Genomic DNA, 23069 nt, shown 5'->3' on the forward strand with positions numbered 1-23069 from the left:
TCCAGCTTAGCAAAGAGTGAATTATCACTCAATAACTGCAAAACTTCACGTACACTCGGCCAATGGGACTCCAGATCTGGCGAATAAATCAAAATGTCATCCAAATACACAACCACATTCTTACCAATCAAAGGTCTCAAGATGTCATTAATAAGGTTCTGAAAAAATGCAGGTGCATTGGTAAGACCAAAAGGCATCACCAGATTCTCAAAATGACCTACCGGAGTGTTAAAAGCAGTTTTCCACTCATCATCCTCCTTCACTCGTAACAAATTGTATGCCCCCCGGAGATCAATCTTAGAGAACCACTTGGCCCCCACTAACTGGTTAAACAAGTCAAGAATTAACAGCAATGGGTAGGAATTGCGTACGGTAATCTTATTAATTTCACGAAAATCCAGACACAGACGCAAACCCCCGTCCTTTTTTTAAAAAAAAGAAAAATCCAACTGCCACAGGCGACTTAGAAGGTCTAATGTGACCAGCAGCCAGGCTAGTCTGTATGTACTCCTCCAAGGCCTTTCTTTCAGGGATAGTTAGATTAAACAAATGACTCTTGGGAAGAGTAGCTCCCGGAATAAACTCAATGGCGCAATCATAATCCCTATGAGGAGGTAAAACTTGCGACTCCTCCTCCAAAAAAAACCTCCAAAATCTTGAATAGGTACAGGTAATTCCCCTTTTCCCACAGCCGCAATGCGACCGTTACAGCATTTATCATAGCATTTCGGACTTCAAGACTTTCATATTAGTAGACATAATCTAGAACAACCGGAGAGGGTAAATTATCTAATACAACCAAGTCCAAAATTTCTTGGTGAAGACCATTGATAGTGAGGGGAAATGCAGCAACCTTGTGAGTAATACATTTCAAGGGAGTGTTATCAATTGCAATCACAGAAATAGGTGATGACAAAGGTTTGGATTTCAATTTAAGTTTTTCCAAAAACCCTTTATCAATCACATTAAGTGTTGAACCACAATCCACAAATACCTGAAATTCAATCAAATTTTCCTGCAAAGTAGTACTCCCAGAAAGAAATACTCCTGCAGAGCGTAAACAAGCAATACGGGCATACCTGACCTTTTTTTTTTCTTTACTTAAACGAAGCTCACAAAACTTAATCAAATAGTCAGCTTTACCACAATAAAAACACAATCCCTCGGCGAACCTCCAGTCTCTTTCCTGAGAGCGGAGCAACATCTTCCCAACCTCCATAGGTTCTCCGCCGTCTGAGCAGATCTTCTGAGGACTAGGACCTGGCATTACAGGAGTCTTTACCTCATTCAACCTAGATCTCAGCCTCCTATCCACACGAACAGCTTAATTGCATGGCACCCTGCAGAGTCTCAGGTGCAGGGAATGCAATTAGCAAATCCTTAACCCTTTCACTCAGACCAGCAAGAAATAGACATTTCAAAGCAGGATCATTCCATCTGACTTCAGAAGCCCACCTTCTAAAGTGTGTGCAATAAATCTCAGCATCATCTGACCCCTGATTCAAACGCCTGAGTTCTGCCTCAGCAGATAAGATTCGATCAGGATCGTCTTATAATAGACCCATAGCAGAAAAAAACTCTTCTACCGACCTCAAACATGGATCCTTAGGTTGAAGAGAAAAGGCCCACCCCTGTGGTTCATTGCGAAAAAATGACATAATAAAACCAATGCGCTGTGATTCATTCCCAGAGGACCTTGGTCTCAAACGAAAATATAACAAACAAGCATTTTTAAAGGAAAAAAAATCTTGCTGTTTACCATAAAAAACATCTTACCTTGGGTTCCACAAAATGCGCTCCGGAACAGCTACTCACGTGTTGCTGGAGCTCGGCCACCTCCAGAGTCAACCTCTACAAGCATTGAGCCAAATCCTGGACGGAAGCCATACTGATCCCCGTATTAATATTTCCTTCTTTTTTTTTTTTGGGCTGGACTTACTGTTATGATCTGCAAACAAGTACTAGGGAAAGAAGGGGAAAGCTTTCCCTACAGTAAGACTAAGCTGAATCCCTACGATGTAGCAGGCTGCCTGTTCCTAGCGAACAGACCCGCCTTAGTCCTCGGCTAGTCTGAACGAAGACCTATAGAATAAAGAGAAGGGGTCCCTAAAAGAACTAAGGACTGGAACAAAAATGGGACACCTCCTGAACAGAGAAGGTTGTTGCAGAACACAAAAGATAAACTGACAAAAAGGTACTAGAGGTCCCAAAAGGACCAATCGAACTGAGAGATATAGGCGCAGAAGCACCTGGCTAGCTAAACAGTCAAACAACACTGAAGTCCAGCACAGCCAAGAAGGCGGAGCTGGAATATAAAGGCAGATGGTCACATGACCGCAAAACAGAAGATGGAAAAAACAAACAGGAAGGTTCTAACAGTTGATGATATGCAAATGAAAAAAATAGAAACAAAACTTTCAAAATATCTCGATTTATTCAGTATGGAGTATGAGCGCCATGCACAGAAATCCCTGCACTTACACACCTTGGCTGCTATCAATGAGGCTATTAATGGTTGTCTGAGGAATGTTCTGCTACAATGAATGCACTTGGGCAAATCATCAAGATCCGCTGCTGACAGCTCCATTTGCAATTGCCTACTAATGACATCCCAGATGTGCTCGATAGGAGACAAGTCTGGAGACTCTGCAGGCCATGTTAGCAGGTTTAGGTCACACAGTAGAATCAGCAACATTGCTTTGTAAGCTATGTATTCTTGTGATAATGTCCAGGATAGGGTTTCAGACTTTGCTTGTGAATTTTCTCTGATTTACTGACAGCAAGCAGAGATTTTCAAAAAAACTGAAAGAAAAAGAAGCACAAAGTATGTTAGAAAAGTGCAAATTCTTTCATAGTTCAATTCTAAGTATTTAATCAAATAGGAATGCTCACAGCAATTAGGGTTTTCTCCAAACGGCTCATATTCATCTGCGAGAAAAACGGACAAGTGCAATATGGAAAAATCGGATTGCACTCTGACCAATGTTATTCTATGAAGCACAGCTCATCTGTGATTTTTTTTCTCAGCTGCAATCGGACTGAGAAAAAAATTGTGGCATACTGCGTTTTGCTGCGTATCTTGGACGAGACTCGCCAATGCAAGTCAATGGGTGCGAGAAAAAAAATCGCACGGCACTCAGACCATGGGAGTGCCATCCGATTTTTAAGCACCCGTCTCTTTGAAAACCTGACAATTCATCAGCCACGTACAGTAAAATCACAGCGGTACCCGACAATATAGAATAGAGAGAATAGATATATACATAGAATAGTTAGAAAGATGTCAGTGACATATATATAATTAATGCAGTGACTGTGTAGTTTACTGTACATGTATTTTAGCATTAAATTAATATATTTTTGAAAAAATGGCGTGAGATCCCCCGTAATTTTATTAACCAGCGGAGGGAAAGTGGACAGCTGGGAGCAGATATTTATAGCCTGAGAAGGGGGTAATACCCATAGAGGTTCCCAGGCTATTAATATCAATTCTAAGCTGTGTACTTAGTCTTTACTGGTTATTAAAATGAGGAACCCCCCAAAAAAATTGATGTTGGGTCCCCCTATTTTAACCTCTTTACAGCCCATGACGTATTAATATGCGTCTGTGCCCTGGGACTTAAGAGCCTGACCCATATTAGTACGTCATGGCGATCGCGCGCGCACACAGGCTGTGCGGGCGCGATCGCCGCCGGGTGTCAGCTGATTGTCACAGCTGACACCCGGTACTATGTGCAGGGAGCGGTCCCGCACCGCTCCCGGCACATTAACCCCCGCAATGCTGCGATCAAAGTCGATCGCAGCATTGCGGTGGCTAAGGGGAGGTGACCGCAATACTCACCTCCTCTTCCGGCCTCCAGCGCTGTCTGCCGCAGCTTCCCGGGTGTTGCCATGACGACCCGATGTCGTCATGACAACATCCGGGTCACCAGACAGCAGGAAGATTGTTTGCTCATGCGCAGTTCATGAGCAAACAATCGTCTCGCTGTGCAGCACTGACTGCCTACATAGCACAGGGATGGTGCTCCATTCCTATGCTATGCAGGCGATCATAATAAAAAAAGTGAAAGTCCCAGAGTGGGACAAAGTAAAAAAGTGTAAAAACTCTCAGAAAGTGGAAAAAAAAAACTAAAAAAAAATTGTAAAAATATTTTTTAAAAAATAAAAAAATAATCCACCAAAAATAAAAATATAATGTACCCATCAATAAATATTATGAAAAAAAAAACAAAAAAACAATAAAAGTACACATATTTGGTATCGCCGCGTCCGGAACGACCCGACCTATAAAACTGTCCCACTAGTTAACCCCTTAAGTTAACACGGTAAAAAATAAAATAAAAAACGAAGCAAAAAACAATGCTTTATCATCATTCCGCCAAACAAAAAATGGAATAACACACGATCAAAAAGACGAATATAAATAAAAATGGTACCGCTGAAAACATCATCTTGTCCCACAAAAAACAAGCTGTGATACAGCTCCATCATTCGAAAGATCAAAAAGTTATAGCTCTCAGAATAAAGGGACGCAAAAAAATATTTTTTTCTATAAAATTGCTTTTATTGTGTAAAAGCGCCAAAACATAGAAAAACAATATAAATGTGGTACCGCTGTAAAAGTACTGACCCAAAGAATAAAGCTACCTTATCAATTTTACCACACGCGGAGTAGAATAAAAAAATTTTTAAAAAAACAAATCCTGAATTGTTGGTTTTTGTTCATTCTGCCTCCCAAAAGCTGGAATAGAAAGCGATCAAAAAATGTCACGTGCCTGAAAATGGCACCAATAAAAACGTCAACTCCCGCAGAAAACAAGCCATCACATGACTCTGTCGGCCAAAATATGGAAAAATTATAGCTCTCAAAATATGGCGATGCAAAAACTAGATTTTACAAAATATGTGTCTTTTAGTGTGTGACAGCTGTCAGTCATAAAAACCCGATATGATTCTGGTATCTCAGTAGCCGCATCGACCCGAAGAATAAAGTAATCTCATCACTTATACCGCACGAGGAACGGCGTAAAAAATAAACGCTAGGGCTGGGGTTGGGGTTAGGGTTGTGCTAATGTTAGGGTTGGGGTCAGGGTTAGGCTATGGTAGGGTTAGGGTTGTTTTTTTTTTTATAGAAAAAAAATGATGATATGGCAACTAGTGTTGAACGCAAGTGCTCGCTACTTGAGTTTGCATCGGGTGCTCAGGTACGCATTGAGTATCGCGGGTGCTCGAGTCTCTGCCCCATATGCTTCGCGTCAAAAAAACCTCGCGGGGATTGCCTGCCATGCTCGAGCGATCCCCGCATGTTTTTTTGGGGGTGTCTAATAACCGTGAAACATGCGGGCGGTGTCTCGAGCATTTCACTTGAGCACCCGTAATACATGGTGCATACCTGAGTACCCGATGCAAACTCAAGTAGCGAGCACTTGCGCTCAAGACTAATGACAACTTATTCAATATGATGACCTAATGTCATCAAATTCTGTGTCGTACCTCTGGGTTCAAAATGTTCACTATACCCCTTGATAAAATCCTTGAGGGGTGTAGTTTGCAAAATGGGGTCACTTGTGGGGGGTTTCAACTATTTAGGCACATCAGGGGCTCTTCAAACGCGACATGGCGTCCGCTCTCGATTCCAGGCAATTTTGCGTTCAAAAAGTCACACAGTGCTCCTTCCCTTCTGAACTCTGCCGTGCGCCCAAACACTGTATTTTCCCCACATATGGGGTATTGGCGTACTCAGGAGAAATTGCACAAAAGTTTTTTGGGTCCATTTTCTCCTCTTACCCTTGTGAAAATAAAAAAATTGGAGCTAAAACATCATTGTTGTGGAAAAAGTTTGATTTTTTTATTTTCACGGCTCCAGGTTATAAACTTCTGTAAAGGACTTGGGGGTTCAGGGTGCTCACCACACATCTAGATAAGTTCCCTGAGGGGTCTAGTTTCCAAAATGGTGTCACTTGTGGAGGGTTTCCACTGTTTAGGCACATCAGTGGCACATCCGCTAATTATTCAAGCAAATTTTACATTCAAAAAGTCAAATGGCACTCATTCCCTTCCGAACCCTGCCGCGTGCCCAAACAGTGGTTTTCCCCCACATATGGGGTATCTGCTTACTCAGGAGAAATTGAACAACAAACTGCATGGAGCAATTTCTCCTGTTACCCTTATGAAAATGCAAAAGTGGGGGCTGAAAAACATTTTTGTGGGAAAAATGTGAAAATTTTATTTTTACGGCTCAATGTTATAAACTTCTGTGAAGCACCTGGGGGTTCAAGGTGCTCACCACACATCTAGATAAGTTCCCTGAGGGGTATAGTTTCCAAAATGGTGTCACTTGTGGGGGGTTTCCACTGTTTAGGCACATTGTAGCATCGGCGTCTCTGCCCCGTTCTAGGCAGAGACGCCGTCCCTCTCACCTCCCCGCTCCTGGCACGGCGTCCTCCAGCGCCGCTCTCCCCGCTGCTTCCGGCGCGCGCTCCTTCCCCGGCAGTGTGCTTAGGGCGCGCGCGCGCGCGCTCCCCCACTCTTAAAGGGACCGCGCGCGCCGTCCTAAGGAGTCCCCGGCCAATTGCCGGAGGACCTCCCATATAAAAGGCACCTCCTCCAAAATGGAGGTGCCCGAGCAATGTTGTTTGCACTGTGTCTCTCCTGTGCTTCAGCCCTCAGGTCCCGTTGCCAGTTACCTGCCAGATTCCTGCCAGCTTGCTGTCTTTGTCCTGCCTGATATCCAGTCACCTTCCTGCCAGCCTGAGGTCCGACGGTCTGCCTTCCAACTCCTGTCAGTCTGTCTAAGGACCAGCTTGCCCGCTCACCCGGGAGCGCACGTCTGCTACCTGCCTGCTAGCCTGAGGTCCGACGGTCTGCCTTCCAACTCCTGTCAGTCTGTCTATGGACCAGCTTGCCCGCTCACCTGGGAGCGCACATCAGTTACCTGCCTGCTTGCCTACCTGGAGGCTCTGCCGTCACGTGCTGTGACCATCTGCCTTTCCAGAGACTCCTGCCCGCTCACCTGGGAGTGCCCACCTGTTACCTGCCTGCTAGCCTACCTGGAGGCTTCGCCGTCACGTGTTGTGACCACCTACCATTCCAGAGACTCTCGCTTGCTCACCTGGGAGCACACATCTACCACCTGCCTGCTAGCCTACCCGGAGGCTCTGCCATCACAGGTCGTACCTACCCTTTACCCAGAGACTGCCCCGGTCGCTTGCCGTAACTCCCTGCCCGTTCTTCCAGAGACTGCCCCGATCACTTGCCGTGACCCCCTGCCCGTTCATCTAGAGACTGCCCGGTCACTTGCCGTGACCTCCAGCCCGTTCTCTCAGAGACTGTCCCGGTCACCTGCTGTGACTGCCTGCCCGTCATCCCTGGTTGCCACCCGCTCCCTTACAAGGTCCGCCCCCTTGTATAGTAGCTCAGAGGTTCCGCCTCCCAGACCCGTTACAGTTTGCTCGGGCCATGGAACCCGGTGGCACCCAAGCCCCCTCGCTCTCGGACCTGTGTCATGAACTGTCCCGTCAAAGGTCCCAACAGGAGTCCATCCTGGGTCACCTGCGGAATGTCAATACTCGCCTGGACACTCTGACTGCTCCACCAGCAACCTCCGCCAGTGCCATGTCTCGCAATCCGGCAGCTCCGCTGCCCACTAATACCATGATATCCTACCCCGGACCCCGGCTTTCTGCACCTCCTCGCTTCGGAGGCGACTCCGCCCAGGCTCGGGGCTTCATAAATCAGTGCACCCTGCACTTTGAACTATTGTCCCACCAGTTTAACTCCGACCGAGCCAAAATTGCATTCATCATGTCCCATCTCACCGGGGAGGCCCTGGCCTGGCTAAATCCTCTATGGGAGAGAGGAGACCCCCTGGTGTCCAACTTGCCTGCTTTTCTCACGACTTTCCGGAAAGTCTTCGACGAACCCGGACGGAAGACCTCATCCGCATCGTCACTGCTACGCCTCTGTCAGGGAAGCCTCACCGTGGGCCAATATGCCATACGGTTCCGTACCCTTGCCTCGGAGCTGGCCTGGGATAATGACGCTCTGGTTTCCGTCTTCTGGGAGGGTCTGTCCGGCCGTATTAAAGATGAACTTGCCGGTCGGGACATTCCTACCACCCTCGATGACCTGATAACTCTTGCCACCCGGATTGACCTGCGGTTCCAGGAGCGTGCCCAAGAGGTCACCCGTGAGAGGAGGTTTCCACGCCTAGCTCCTACTTTTCAGCAACCCGTCACTCCCTCCGTCTCTCCTGAGCCTATGCAGGTCGACCAGACCAAGATGGTCGGTTCTCGCCAAGAATCTCGCCGAGCCGAGGGAAGCTGTTTCTATTGTGGCAGTAAGAAGCACTTCATCCGTTCCTGCCCGGAAAAGCCGGGAAACGCCAGTGTCTAGGACCACTCGGAGAGGTCGTCCTAGACAAAAGTAAGTCCTCTCCGTCTCTGACCTTACCGGTCTCTATTGCTTGGGGAGAAAACCGTCTCTTTGAACTCGCCCATCTGGATTCTGGAGCTGCTGGAAACCTCATCGCCCAGTCTCTGGTAGAGAGATACCATATTCCCACCAAGTCCCTGGCTGAGCCATTGTCAGTTGCCTCCGTGGATGGAAGACTTCTCTCGGAGACCATCCTGCTCGTCACCGAACCTATAACCCTACAGGTGGGAATGCTGCACTCTGAGGAGATCTCATTCCATGTGCTGTCCGGACTTTCTCACTCCTTGTTGCTAGGTCTACCTTGGCTCCAGACACATGAACCCGTATTGAACTGGCGGTCCGGTGAAGTACTCCGATGGGGCCCTGACTGCCATAGGACCTGCCTGGTTCCAGTCCGTCCACTTCGCCCTCAGCCTACTCCAGCTAACTTACCTGGTCTCCCGGCTCCCTACTGGCCCTATGCGGATGTCTTCGGTAAGAAGGAAGCTGAGACGTTGCCACCCCATAGGCCATACGATTGCCCGATCGACCTGGTACCTGGCACCACTCCTCCCCGTGGGCGTATCTACCCGTTATCTGCAGCCGAGACCCGAGCCATGTCTGAGTACATTGAAGAGAATCTGGCTAGGGGATTTATCCGAAAATCTACCTCCCCGGCTGGAGCCGGATTCTTCTTTGTCAAAAAGAAAGACGGCTCGCTACGTCCCTGTATTGACTACAGAGGACTCAATCTCATCACGGTAAAAAACAAATATCCCCTGCCACTCATCTCCGAATTGTTTGACCGGCTCAAGGGCGCCAGGATCTTCTCCAAGCTGGATCTTCGAGGAGCGTATAATCTGGTCCGTATCCGTCAAGGAGACGAGTGGAAGACGGCATTCAATACCCGGGACGGTCACTACGAGTACCTTGTGATGCCCTTCGGTCTCTGTAATGCTCCCGCGGTCTTTCAGGAACTAGTCAATGACATCTTCCGTGACCTCCTGTACTCCTGCGTAGTGGTATACCTGGACGATATCTTGGTCTTCTCTCCGGATCTCCCCACACACCGGAGGGATGTTCGTCAGGTCCTGCTTAGGCTTCGGCAGAACCACCTTTACGCCAAATACGAGAAGTGCCTCTTCGGTCAGACCTCCCTTCCGTTCTTGGGCTATGTCATCTCCCAAACAGGTCTGCAAATGGATCCCGAGAAGCTCTCTTCCGTTCTAAAATGGCCTCGTCCTGAAGGTTTGAAGGCGATACAGCGATTCCTGGGCTTCGCTAATTATTATCGTCTTTTCATCCCACACTTCTCGTCTCGGACTGCTCCCATATCTGCACTTACCCGTAAGGGGGCTAACCCCAGGATATGGTCGCCTGAAGCCGAGGAGGCCTTCCTTTCCCTAAAAAAAGCCTTCGCCTCTGCTCCCGTCCTGCACCGTCCGGACTGTAATAAACAATTCTACCTGGAGGTTGATGCTTCCTCCTCCGGAGCCGGAGCGGTGCTCACCCAGAAGTCTTCTACCGGGAGAATGGTAACGTGCGGCTTCTTCTCCAAAATCTTCTCCTCGTCGGAGCGCAACTACTCCATTGGAGACCGGGAATTGCTAGCCATCAAATTGGCACTAGGAGAGTGGCGCTATCTGCTTGAAGGGGCTCTCTACCCGGTAATTATCTACACGGATCACAAAAACCTGGCATATCTCCAAAATGCCCAGAGGCTCAATCCTCGCCAGGCCCGGTGGTCGTTGTTTTTTGCCCGCTTCGACTTCACTCTTCATTTCCGTCCGGCGGACAAGAACGTCAAAGCTGATGCCTTGTCTCGGTCCTTCCTGTCCTCCGATCAAGAGGAGGAACCTACGCACATCATCGACTCCTCCAAGGTGATGAATGTGGCCCCCTTGGATCTAACTCGTCTTCCACCCGGTAAGACGTTCATAGCTGTGCCAGATCGGGAGAGGGTTCTTCGCTGGGGACATTCTTCTAAACTAGCTGGCCATGCTGGCCAAAAGAAGACCTTTCAACTTATTGCCCGGCATTACTGGTGGCCTACCCTACGTAAGGACGTGGTAGACTTCGTCGCGGCCTGTTCATCCTGTGCCCGTAACAAAGTTCCCCGACATCTACCTGCCGGCCATCTCCTGCCCCTTCCCGTACCTGCTGCTCCTTGGCAACACATCGCTATGGACTTTATCACCGATCTTCCAGTTTCTGGCGGTTGTACCGTCATTTGGGTTGTCGCTGACCGTTTTTCTAAGATGGCCCACTTTATTCCCCTGCCTGGTCTTCCGTCTGCACCCGAGTTGGCTAAAGACTTTATCCGCCACATCTTCCGTCTCCATGGTCTGCCCCTCCACATCGTGTCGGATCGTGGGGTTCAGTTCACCTCTCGTTTCTGGAGAGCCACTTGTAAGCTGCTGGACATTACCCTGGATTTCTCCTCCGCTTACCACCCTCAGTCCAATGGTCAAGTGGAGCGGATCAATCAGATCTTGTCCAGCTACCTCTGGCACTTCGTGGATGCTCACCACTCGGACTAGGTGGATCTCCTACCGTGGGCCGAGTTCTCTTATAACAACCATGAGAGCGAGTCCTCTTCCAAATCCCCGTTCTTTATAGTTGGTGGCCAACATCCCCGGATTCCACTTCCTGTCTCCGTTTCTGTGGACAACCCTGCTGCGGAGTCTCTAGTCAGCGAATTTTCTACTATTTGGGAGAGCACCAGGTCCGCTCTTCTTCTCTCCTCTGAGCGGATGAAAAGATATGCTGATAAGAGACGTCTGGATCCGCCCCAATTCCGTCCGGGAGACAAGGTTTGGCTCTCATCCAAACATGTGCGGCTCAAAATACCCTCCTACAAGTTGGGTCCTCGATTCATCGGTCCCTTCGAAGTCCTCAGGCAAATTAACCCTGTGGCCTACAAATTAAAACTCCCGGCCACCCTACGGATCCCCAACTCCTTCCACGTGTCTCTCCTCAAACCCGTTGTCTTTAACTCTTTTTCCAAAAATCCAGGTGTCCCTCCTGCTCCGGTTTCCGCTGATGACATCTTTGAGGTAGAGAGTATTCTGGCCTCCAAGAGGGTAAGAGGAAAAACCTTTTTTCTGGTAGATTGGAGGGGGTTTGGTCCTGAGGAGAGAACTTGGGAACCCAGGGAGAACATCAACGCCCCGCTTCTCCTTGAAAAATTTCTTTCTGGCCAAAAAAAGAGGGGGCCTAAAGGGGGGGGTACTGTAGCATCGGCGTCTCTGCCCCGTTCTAGGCAGAGACGCCGTCCCTCTCACCTCCCCGCTCCTGGCACGGCGTCCTCCAGCGCCGCTCTCCCCGCTGCTTCCGGCGCGCGCTCCTTCCCCGGCAGTGTGCTTAGGGCGCGCGCGCGCGCGCTCCCCCTCTCTTAAAGGGACCGCGCGCGCCGTCCTAAGGAGTCCCCGGCCAATTGCCGGAGGACCTCCCATATAAAAGGCACCTCCTCCAAAATGGAGGTGCCCGAGCAATGTTGTTTGCACTGTGTCTCTCCTGTGCTTCAGCCCTCAGGTCCCGTTGCCAGTTACCTGCCAGATTCCTGCCAGCTTGCTGTCTTTGTCCTGCCTGATATCCAGTCACCTGCCTGCCAGCATGAGGTCCGACGGTCTGCCTTCCAACTCCAGTCAGTCTGTCTAAGGACCAGCTTGCCCGCTCACCCGGGAGCGCACGTCTGCTACCTGCCTGCTAGCCTGAGGTCCGACGGTCTGCCTTCCAACTCCTGTCAGTCTGTCTATGGACCAGCTTGCCCGCTCACCTGGGAGCGCACATCAGTTACCTGCCTGCTTGCCTACCTGGAGGCTCCGCCGTCACGTGCTGTGACCATCTGCCTTTCCAGAGACTCCTGCCCGCTCACCTGGGAGCGCCCACCTGTTACCTGCCTGCTAGCCTACCTGGAGGCTTCGCCGTCACGTGTTGTGACCACCTACCATTCCAGAGACTCTCGCTTGCTTACCTGGGAGCACACATCTACCATCTGCCTGCTAGCCTACCCGGAGGCTCTGCCATCACAGGTCGTACCTACCCTTTACCCAGAGACTGCCCCGGTCGCTTGCCGTAACTCCCTGCCCGTTCTTCCAGAGACTGCCCCGATCACTTGCCGTGACCCCCTGCCCGTTCATCTAGAGACTGCCCGGTCACTTGCCGTGACCTCCAGCCCGTTCTCTCAGAGACTGTCCCGGTCACCTGCTGTGACTGCCTGCCCGTCATCCCTGGTTGCCACCCGCTCCCTTACAAGGTCCGCCCCCTTGTATAGTAGCTCAGAGGTTCCGCCTCCCAGACCCGTTACACACATCAGGGGCTCCCCAAATGCAACATGGCGTCCGCTAATTAATAAGCAAATTTTACATTCAAAAAGTCAAATGGCGCTCCTTCCCTTCCGAACCCTGCCGTGCGCCCAAACAGTGGTTTTCCCCCACATATGGGGTATCTGCTTACTCAGGAGAAATTGAACAAACTGCATGGTGCAATTTCTCCTGTTACCCTTATGAAAATGCAAAAGTGGGGGCTGAAAAACATTTTTGTGGGAAAAATGTGAAAATTTTATTTTTACAGCTCAATGGTATAAACTTCTGTGAAGCACCTGGGGGTTCAAGGTGCTCACCACACATCTAGATAAGTTCCCTGAGGGGTCTAGTTTCCAAAATGGTGTCACTTGTGGGGGGTTTCCACTGTTTAGGCACATCAGGGGCTCTCCAAACGCAACATGGCGTCCGCTAATTATTCAAGCAAATTTTACATTCAAAAAGTCAAATGGCGCTCCTTCCTTTCCGAACCCTGCCGTGCGCCCAAACAGTGGTTTTCCCCCACATATGGGGTATCTTCTTACTTAGGAGAAATTGCACAACAAATTTTGGGGTCCATTTTTTTCTGTTACCCCTGTGAAAATAAAAAAAATTGGGTCTAAAGTAACATTTTTGTGAAAAAAGTTAAATGTTAATTTTTTTCTTCCACATTCCAAAAATTCCTGTGAAGCACCTGAAGGGTTAATAAAGTTCTTGAATGTGGTTTTGAGCACCTTGAGGGGTGCAGTTTTTAGAATGGTGTCACTTTTGGGTATTTTCTGTCATAAAGACCCCTCAAAGTGACTTTAAATATGATGTGGTCCCTAAAAAAATGGTTTTGTAAATTTTTTTGGAAAAATTAGAAATCGCTGGTCAACTTTTAACCCTTATAGCTCCCCAATAAAAAAAAATTTTGGTTCCAAAATTGTGCTGATGTAAAGTAGACATGTGGGAAATGTTATTTATTAACTATTTTGTGTAACATATCTCTCTGATTTAAGGGTATAAAAATTCAAATTTTGAAAATTGCAAAATTTTCAAAATTTTCGCCAAATTTCCATTTTTTTCACAAATAAACGCAAGTGATATTGAAGAAATTTTACCACAATCATGAAGTACAATATGTCACTAAAAAACAGTCTCAGAATCAGGGGGATCCGTTGAAGCATTCCAGAGTAATTACCTCATAAAGTGACAGTGGTCAGAATTGTAAAAATTGGCCTGGTCATTAATGTGCAAACCACCCTCAGGGGTAAAGGGGTTAACATCCAGCAAAAGCTTGGCAGACATTAATAACCTAGGAAGGGGCCATGAATATTCACCCCCTCCCAGACTACAAACATCAGCTCTCTGCTGCCCCAGAAAAGGCGCATCCATAAGATGCACCAATTTTGGCACTTAGCCTCCACTCTTCTCACTTGCCCTGGTGCCGTGGCAAATGGGGTAATAGGGTTGGGGTTGATGTTAGCTTAGTATTGGCAGCTGACATCAAGTCCTGGGGTTAATAATGGAGAGGAGTCTATAAGACGCCCCCATTACTATCCCCATAGTCAAATAGTGAAATAAAACACCAACACCCAGAATAATAATAATTTAGTTGAAATAAACACACAGACTCCTTTAATAAGCCTAAATTTAACCAAAAGCCTTATACTTACCGTTACGCCCATTCCATTGAAGCCCATGTCACCTGCAATAAAAATAAAATAATAAAAACAACCTCATCTTCACCTTTCTGACGTGAAGAAAATAATCCATTTGTCCCACAATGGGTCTACCTCTGCTACATCTAGATGGCAGGCTGCATTGTTGCGTGATGCGACTATATAGCTTGCCATCCTGCAGAGAAACTGAGCTGCGCATGCTTGCGCACCTCAGTGACGTGATAAAGTTGAGCGGGGTTCATATCCAACGAACTCCATTCACCTCACTGACGTCACCGCGAGCGTGAGAAAGTTCTCATGCTCGCGGTGCCGGCAGAAAGGTCCTCATAGTTCATATTCAATGAACTCCGATCATCTCAATGACGTCAGCGCATAAGCAATGACAGTTTTCCCGCGCTGACATCATTGAGATGATCGGAGTTCATTGGATATTAACTCCGCTCAACTTTATCACGTCACTGCGAGTCACTGTATCTATCTACTCTATATTTATCATATATATATATATACATATATATATTTATACATGTAGTGAAGAATATTTCATTGGAAAACTTGGTGAAAATTACATAGGGGAATTCTCTATGTGAAAGCTCATGTTAAAATCGTATTGCAATCGGATCGCATATGCATGGCAATCGGATGTAAATTGAATGCTAGTTGTGAAAAATCGCATTGTTCTCGCATGAAAATCACATGATACTCGCGTGACACTAATCCGTTTTTTCGGTCCAGATATTGGAATGTTTTTTTTCATACATATGGGTATGAGCTCTAACTGTCAGACCACTACTGCCAAAATTCTATGAGAAACAGTGTCCTAAAGGTTCTCCAACAAGCTCAGTGGGTGATAGCAGGTAGATGCCAGACATGTTTAGCAGGAAAAGGGACACTGATGCACATTTAGTGGTTGTTCTTCACACATTCACCTTCTACGCCCTGTCTTGTATAGTCTGGTTGGCATCTATAGGACAAAATAGATTCCTTCTACGTTCAAAAGCCTAAACAGCAAGTCATTTTTGTACAGAAAAGACCATTCTTTTGAGTGTTTTGTGAGCGCCTCTTCTGGCATTTTTAGGAGTGCTGCTGCTCATAAAATGCAAGAAAAAGGCACAGTCTGAACATACCCTAAAGATTAAAGCGAACCTGACAGCTGATACACGAACAGCATGTATCAGGCACTGGTTACATGCGCTTAGCCAGGCTTGTTTTTTGCGAGATCAGTTGTACTTTTGAATGACACAATTCATTTTCACACATACTGTACTGGAAAATGGGAAAAATTTCCAAGTGGGGATAAATTGTGAAAAAAATGCAATTCTGAGATTGTTTTTTGTGAATTGTTTTAACGGTGCACATTTTGTGGTAAAAATTACCTCGTAATATGATTCTGCGAATCAGTACAATTACGCCGATACCAAACATGTCTGTTTTTTTATTATTTTAGTGGTGAAAAAAAAAATCAGAAGTTTGCAAAAAAAAATTATTTGGGTTGTTTCGCCATTTTCCGAGACCCGTAATGTTTTTATTTTTCGGCCGATAGAGCTGTCTGCTTATTTTTTGTGGGACAAGATGATGGTTTTTTTTGGGATAGATGTGATGTTTTGATTGCTTGTTACAGCATTTTTTTTGTGGAATTGCAGTGATCCAAAAAAATATAATTTTGGCGTGCTTGAATTTTTTCCGTTTACAATTTTTACTGATCTGGTTAATTATTTTTATATTTTGATAGATACCAAATATGTGTATTTTTAATTTTTTGATATCTTTATTATTAAATGGCGCTGATTTGAACTTTTATGTTTTTTTTATTGTTTTCAGATATTTTAAAACATTTTTTTTTACTTTCTTGTTAGTTCCCTAGAGGGATTTGAAGCTGCAATCGTCTGATTGATTGTGCTATATACAGCAATGTCACAGCATCTCTGCATATTGATTTCTGGCCCCCTGGCTCTTATAGCAACCTAATGGCGACCTGCAATCACGTCACAGGCGCGCCGACAGGTGCATAGAATGACGCTCCCCCATGCCGGCGCATGTTAAATGCCTCTGTCAGAGTTTGACAGACGGATTTACCAGGTTAAAAATCTCGGGCTAAGCTCCGCTCCACCCGCGATTATAGGCAGGTCCTGGCTGAAACACACACAGCCATGATCTGCCGGTCATGGGGCCGACTCCATACACCCACTTTCGAATTGCGCCATACATGTATGCCGGATGTCGTGAAGGGGTTAAAGTATGCTGTTCGTGTTTTACATGGATCCATAGACTTGCATTGACCCTTGTCATTCATGCTGCCTGCAAAAAACAGACATGTAAATAGCACAATAGGTTATAATGGGTACGTGTAGTATCTGTGAAAAAAAACGGATACCCGATGTGCTGTAAACACAGACATGTTAAGGAGGGATTATTGAGGCAAAAATATGCAGCGTCTTACAGTTCCAGCAAAATGGATGGGATTTATAGAAATCTCATGCCCTCTGTGTTTTCTTATGCATTGACCTGTGCTGCATGGTTGAAATTCGAGACATGCTAATTTCTCTTGCGGGGGCGCTGAGTTTTATATGCAGATTTTCCCCATAGAATTGCATTTGTGGTGGAAAATCTGCAGGTAAAAAAAGTATCTGTGTTTTTAGTGCATTTCCACTGTGGCTGGGTGTGTGAACTTGTGCTGTGGGGGGCGCTATGCACGTTCAGGCCACATGTAACCGATGTTGCTGGTTTGCCAGGACCAGATGTTTTACAGTTCAATGAGGGAGACCACCATTTAAAAATAAACTTTTTACTGAACGGAAACTGGTAGGGAATATATACAAGGGATAGCAGGTACACAATCTTATGAACGTTTCCTTCACAACTCAGAGCATTTTCCACAAAATTTCCTTCCTTTGTTTCTCTATTGTTCTCCTTTCCTCATTACTCTCTCAACTTGTCCTCTGTTTTCACTGTTTTGCACTACTTCACCATAACCCAGTCCTGTTTAGCAAGAGTCTTTTACTCGACCCGCGGTTCCACGTCTTCTTCCTCATGTCCTCAGGCTGCCAGTATGGCCGGTCCATATTATCTCTAGTGCTGACACTCTGGAACTCCCGCCCGGGACAATCTATTTGTCTGTGATACTCAGTCCTGTCTAGGCCAGTTACCTTCAAGAGATATAAACTCTGGACCTTTCTGGTAGGCATCTGCTACCAGGACCCGCCTCTGGTAGATCACTCTGTCTCTTAGTCACTTCTGCTCCGGATCTCGCTATTTCTTTCTTTTGGTCTCCTCTCACTTTATGCACACTCCAGAATGTGGCACTACTCACAATAGACCTTAGGTCCTCTTTCTATACACTCCAGGCCCTATCTGCGCCGCTACCAGGAAATTGTAACTTCCCCTCAACTTAGCCCCTCACATTCTGGGCTAGTCTCAACCATTAACTTAAACTGTCCCTGGTGGGCAGAACACAGCTTCCTCGCAGTACTGTGCAAAATATTAAAAGGCAAATATTAACTCTATCTTGGCCTGCTGTCTGGTACAACACAGTCTATCACTAACAGTACATATTACAATAATTTATTGCCCATCATTAACACTTATCACATTATATATAACATATCATAGTAACATTGGTGTCTTTAAGGGGGTATGTGGCAATAATTCCATCTCCATACATGAGCACTGGATTATTTTCTAAGCAGAACATGTAAGGACAATGAAGATTACAAGAAGATACCTGTGCACAGCAGCAGCCGCACCCTGGTGACTCCACTCCCAGCCCCAGCACTGTCTGTTGGAGCCCCCCCCCCCCCCCCGAGGAGCGGAAAAGCAGCTGAGCAAAGGAGGGTGGTACTTCCATATACCAGAGCCATGCTAGCTACTGACTGAATGACTTCCTGTCTGAGAATGTGAAATTAGAGAAGTAGATTAATCCCTTGGGAAATCATCAGAAAACCAGAAAGAGTAATAGCACCCAGCTTTCTCAGAGCCCTAAAATTGGCAAATCCAACTAAATTATGAAGGTGTCTTGAGCTGTTTTGGGTCCTGAGAAAACTGTGTGATATTGGTTGTTGGAGCTGCTCGGTGATTAGCTAATATAAGATTGGTACTATGACAGTCAGTGTGTCTACACAGAAGCAGCAGCAGCTAGCCAGGACATGTTGATCGGAACAGTGAGTGGCTTTTGTGGAGCCGTATGTGGCCAGTGCTTTCCTCCCCACCAGTACCACATTGAGATGCTAGTTTACTTGCTAGACCAGCATGAAGCATGAGAGGAGGTGAAAGAAATAAAAAAAGAGTAACTGTCAGCTGGTGCCACCCTCTTCAATATGCCGCCCTAGGCACTTGCCCTAATGGTTAATACGCCCTTGGCTGTGTCTTGAAACAAAACCACATTTTATATGCCACAAACTAAAACACATTGCATGTAGTGTGTGTTGTATTACACTATAGAATGTAAAGTAACATCTTTTGACGACTTTTTGACCTAAAAGAAGAAGAAAAAAAACTGTTAAAAATAAAAACTCAAATCAAAATGTTATGGAAAAAAGTTCAAAGCGCTGTGTGTGCATCTTAAAGGAGTTGTCCACCTCTCAGAACATTGTTTTTCTTTTACTTAAATGTAAAAAACATTTAATCATTAAAAAGGACATGTAAAAATCCCAGCATACAGACACAAAGAAAGAATGGTGGCTGAGACACTGTGGGAACCCCAATAATAAAAGGCACCGAGCATAGAAAAAGTATATACAGAATGAACAGTAAGAGATATACTAGATGTATGCATGTGATTATAATATAGCCACTAGGTATCTATGTCCATGCAATGATAATATTTTTATATATAAACAAATGTGTATAGCGGTTTTTATTTTTTATCATTATAATTTTTCCATTGTGGACACATACAGTATGTCTATATACACATTTTTCTTACATGTATATATTTATCATGTTTTCTTACATTCATTCCTATGCAGATGTGTGTGTGTGCATTATGTATGCACATGTATGTGTATATACAATATATATACAGTATATATCTACAGTGATATAAATATATAGTTGTTTGCACCATTTTTACATTCTTTCTTTATCAAATGTTCTAGAATAACATGTTTCAATAACACTAATTTTGTCTGTTTTTTTCTCCCTGAAATTGAATTTCCTTCATTTACAGTCTTGGAAAGATGAATTTGTCTCATGGAACCCAGATATTTTTTGTGGGATTAAGAAAATGTTTGTCTCAAGTGATTACTTCTGGACACCAGACTTGTACATCTATGAAATGTAAGGCTATTTTTTATATGAAGCAGATAAAATAAATATGCTGTGTGTAATCATCTGTGGCACTTGGGTACAGGGTGGGTACAGTCCAATGGTGTGACTGCCGCCTACCGGCAAAGACACCATTAGTGGTGCTGAAGAAGCACACAAGTTTGCCAATACAACTTTACTGAACCACAAACGTGCGCTTAATCACCCCCACTGGTGGACATGGCTCCTTACCATAAAAAGCAGCCACATATGCACCGATGGCTTTTTTTCCTGAAGCATTTTTGGAAGTGTTTTTTTCCATGTGGTGTTCTGCAGTCTTTTGACTTGACAGTAACAAATTGGAATCAGCCTCAGAGTAGTAACATTTCAAGGCACGTTCATGTAGCACCCTGAGGATTCGGCTGCTACAGGGGTATTGCACCTCAACCCAGAGGTGTGATATTCCACTCCCGGGTAAGGATGGAGTGTGGAACTGAGCTCGGTAGGCTGCATGCACTACACACATCCCATTTCCGAGGAGCAGACCGACGGTACTCCCACTTAGAAATGTGCAGGTACGACCGAGTCTGTTCCTGGCTGGAGTGGGAGGGGGGTGGTACATCCCAAGTAGTGTAGGGGCAGATAGGGGGAGCAGCCTGGGTAAAGTTAGGAGCTCATTGGGTGCTGGTCACCTGAGCTCACACATAGAGGGTGTATATAAGGTGGGCACCAACTAAGAACAGGGTCAGATGCAGAGAACAAGTCAGATGCAGAGAACAAGCCAGAGTGAGCAGAGGAGACGGAAAGACCCAGAGTGAGAGAGGAGAGAGAGAGACCCAGAGGCACAGAAGAAAAAGGACTCTAAGATCCCAAATTAAAACCCCGGGTGAAGAGTCGGCATCAGGGTACCGGAACCCAAGCTGGTGGGGGTAAAAACATTCCCCAGCCAGAGACCGGAGACCGTGGGCAGCGTTTGCCACGGTCACCCACCACATCCACCCCGAAGGCACACCACATGAAGGGTCAGGGAACCCAAGGCCAAGGGTGTCCCAACAGAAGGCCCGAGGGAGCTGGACCTAGGTGGATCACTGGTGGGGACGGCCAGAGAACGGGACAGAAGGAGAGCTCAGGGCTACGCTCCGGACTTGTTTGGGGGTTGGCTGGATCCAGGACCTGGTGGACGCAGCACGGCTCGGGTGGTCACTCGAAGCTGGAGTGACCAGTACAACATCTGCAGTAAGTAAACACCCTTAACTGCACAACCCGACTCTGTCTTCACTGCCGTCTGCACTGCACCACCACAACCCCCATCCTCTGCACCTGTCCCCCCTGAGGCTATACCCCTCCCGTTGGGGGGTTATCCCACCAAGCTGCGCACCCACCATCAGCCTCAGCGGACCCTGCTGCAGCGGCGGCCACAGTGACCGCATCACAACGGGTGGCGTAGTCGACACAAAAGAACTCTTAATAACATCTGTAGGACTGCCACATAACACTGAGCTTGACGCCCTGGGCACGGGCCGGGTCGCAGCCGCTCGGAGACTACAACCCCCCATCTGATCCGGTGCCGGGTATTCCCCTCAAAAAGGAATATGTCCCAGGGGGCGCGTCATTCACATAGAGCCTTATGTGGAGTGGATTCACTACAAAATCCAAATAAAAAATCCTATTTTTTTCCAGTAAATAATCCATTTTGCTTTTCATGCAGTACATTTTTGAGGGTTTTTTACATCAAAGTTCTGAAACCCTCCTTGCAGAAAAAAGTGATGTCACTGTTCTGTGTTGGAATCTTTGTACAATCTGCTCCAAACAAGTCAAAAGGCTGCAATTCAAAGTATGGACATAATGAACAATTCAAAACCTCTTCAAAAATGCATCTGGGAAAAAAAACGTCAAAAATATAATAAAAAGTGGTGTTCCCTTTGAAATGAATAAGAAGGTTACTCCAAACAAATCAAATTTAGACTATGTGCCCACGATGCAGAAATGCTCCGGATTTTTCCTGAGCGTTTCTGCATCTCCCCTGGCAGAAAAAACGCATGCGGATTGTACATGCGGATTGTACATGCAGATTGTACATGCAGATTGTACATGCGGATTGTACATGCGGATTGTACATGCGGATTGTACATGCGTTTTTCCTGCCAGGGACATGCGGATGTGAAGAGTTCTTCACTTGCATTTCCGCATGCGGGTTGACAAGCGCTTTCCAAGCGATTTTAGCATCACTTGGAAAGTGCTTGACAACTTGGTCACACTATATAAATGCATGCAAACGGAATGGATTTATATAGTGTGACCCCAAACAATGGTTAAAAATAAATCTATACTTACCTTCCGATGGCCCCCGCAGTCTTGCTTCGCTCCGTCCTGCCTGCCGGCAGATCGCGGTACACTGAAGGACCTGCCGACATCAGCATTGCGTGACCCGTCACATGACTATGACGTCAGCGCAGGTCCTTCAGTCCACCGCGATCTGCCGGCAAGGGAGGACAAGTGCAGCGGGGCCGTCAGAAGGTAAATATAATATTTATTTTTTATTTTATTCTTTTTTTCACAGGTTCTATGGTACCCAGGTCCGGAGTAGAGTCTCCTGTCCTCCACACCCGGGTACCATCCGCACATTGGAACGCATGGAATGCGGATCTACATATACAGTGATGCGGAATCCATGCGTTCCAATGCAAGTCAATGGCGGCGAAAACGCAGCACTTCCGCAAAATAATTGGTAGTGCTGCTTTTTTTCTGCAATGATAATCCGCAGCGGAAATTTCCGCAGCATGTGCACGGCACATGCGGATTATCATTGGGGACCATGGCAGGCCTTCTACCATGCGTTTTTTAAGCGTTTCTGCACCGTTTTTGCCACTGCGGAAACGCTTAAAAAACGCATCGTGGGCACACAGCCTTAAATCCACATCAAAAAGTTCTTTAAGGCTGTGCCCACGATGCGTTTTTTAAGCGTTTCCGCAGCAGCAAAAACGCTGCAGAAACGCTTAAAAAACGCATGGTAGAAGGCCTGCCATGTTCCCCAATGATAATCCGCATGTGCTGTGCACATGCTGCGGAAATTTCCGCTGCGGGTTATCATTGCGGAAAAAAACGCAGCACTACCAATTATTTTGCGGAAGCGCTGCATTTTCGCCGCCATTGACTTGCATTGGAATGCATGGATTCCGCATCACTGTATATGTAGATGCGCATTCCATGCGTTCCAATGTGCGGATGGTACCCGGGTGTGGAGGACAGGAGACTCTCCTCCGGACCCAGGTACCATAGAAAACTGTGAAAAAAAGAATAAAATAAAATAAAAATATTATACTTACCTTCTGATGGCCCCGCTGCGCTCGTCCTCCCTTGCCAGCAGATCGCCGTGGACTGAAGGACCTGTGCTGACGTCATAGTCATGTGACGGGTCACGCGATGCTGACGTCGGCAGGTCCTTCAG

General features: G+C 46.6%; 1 protein-coding gene across 1 annotated transcript in view; it reads left to right on the plus strand.

Moving 5' to 3' along the window:
* Window positions 1-23069, plus strand: part of LOC141174676 (5-hydroxytryptamine receptor 3A-like) — a 99146-nt gene that overhangs the window by 18795 nt on the left and 57282 nt on the right. The window contains exon 4 of the mRNA XM_073659598.1: window positions 19545-19654. Within this exon, the coding sequence (XP_073515699.1) occupies window positions 19545-19654 (110 nt within the window). The remainder of the gene's footprint in view (window positions 1-19544; window positions 19655-23069) is intronic.

This window comes from Phyllobates terribilis, unplaced genomic scaffold (genome assembly GCF_046119375.1).
Source record: "Phyllobates terribilis strain yellow unplaced genomic scaffold, ASM4611937v1 Scaffold_13__5_contigs__length_258822181, whole genome shotgun sequence".
NCBI lineage: Eukaryota > Metazoa > Chordata > Amphibia > Anura > Dendrobatidae > Phyllobates > Phyllobates terribilis.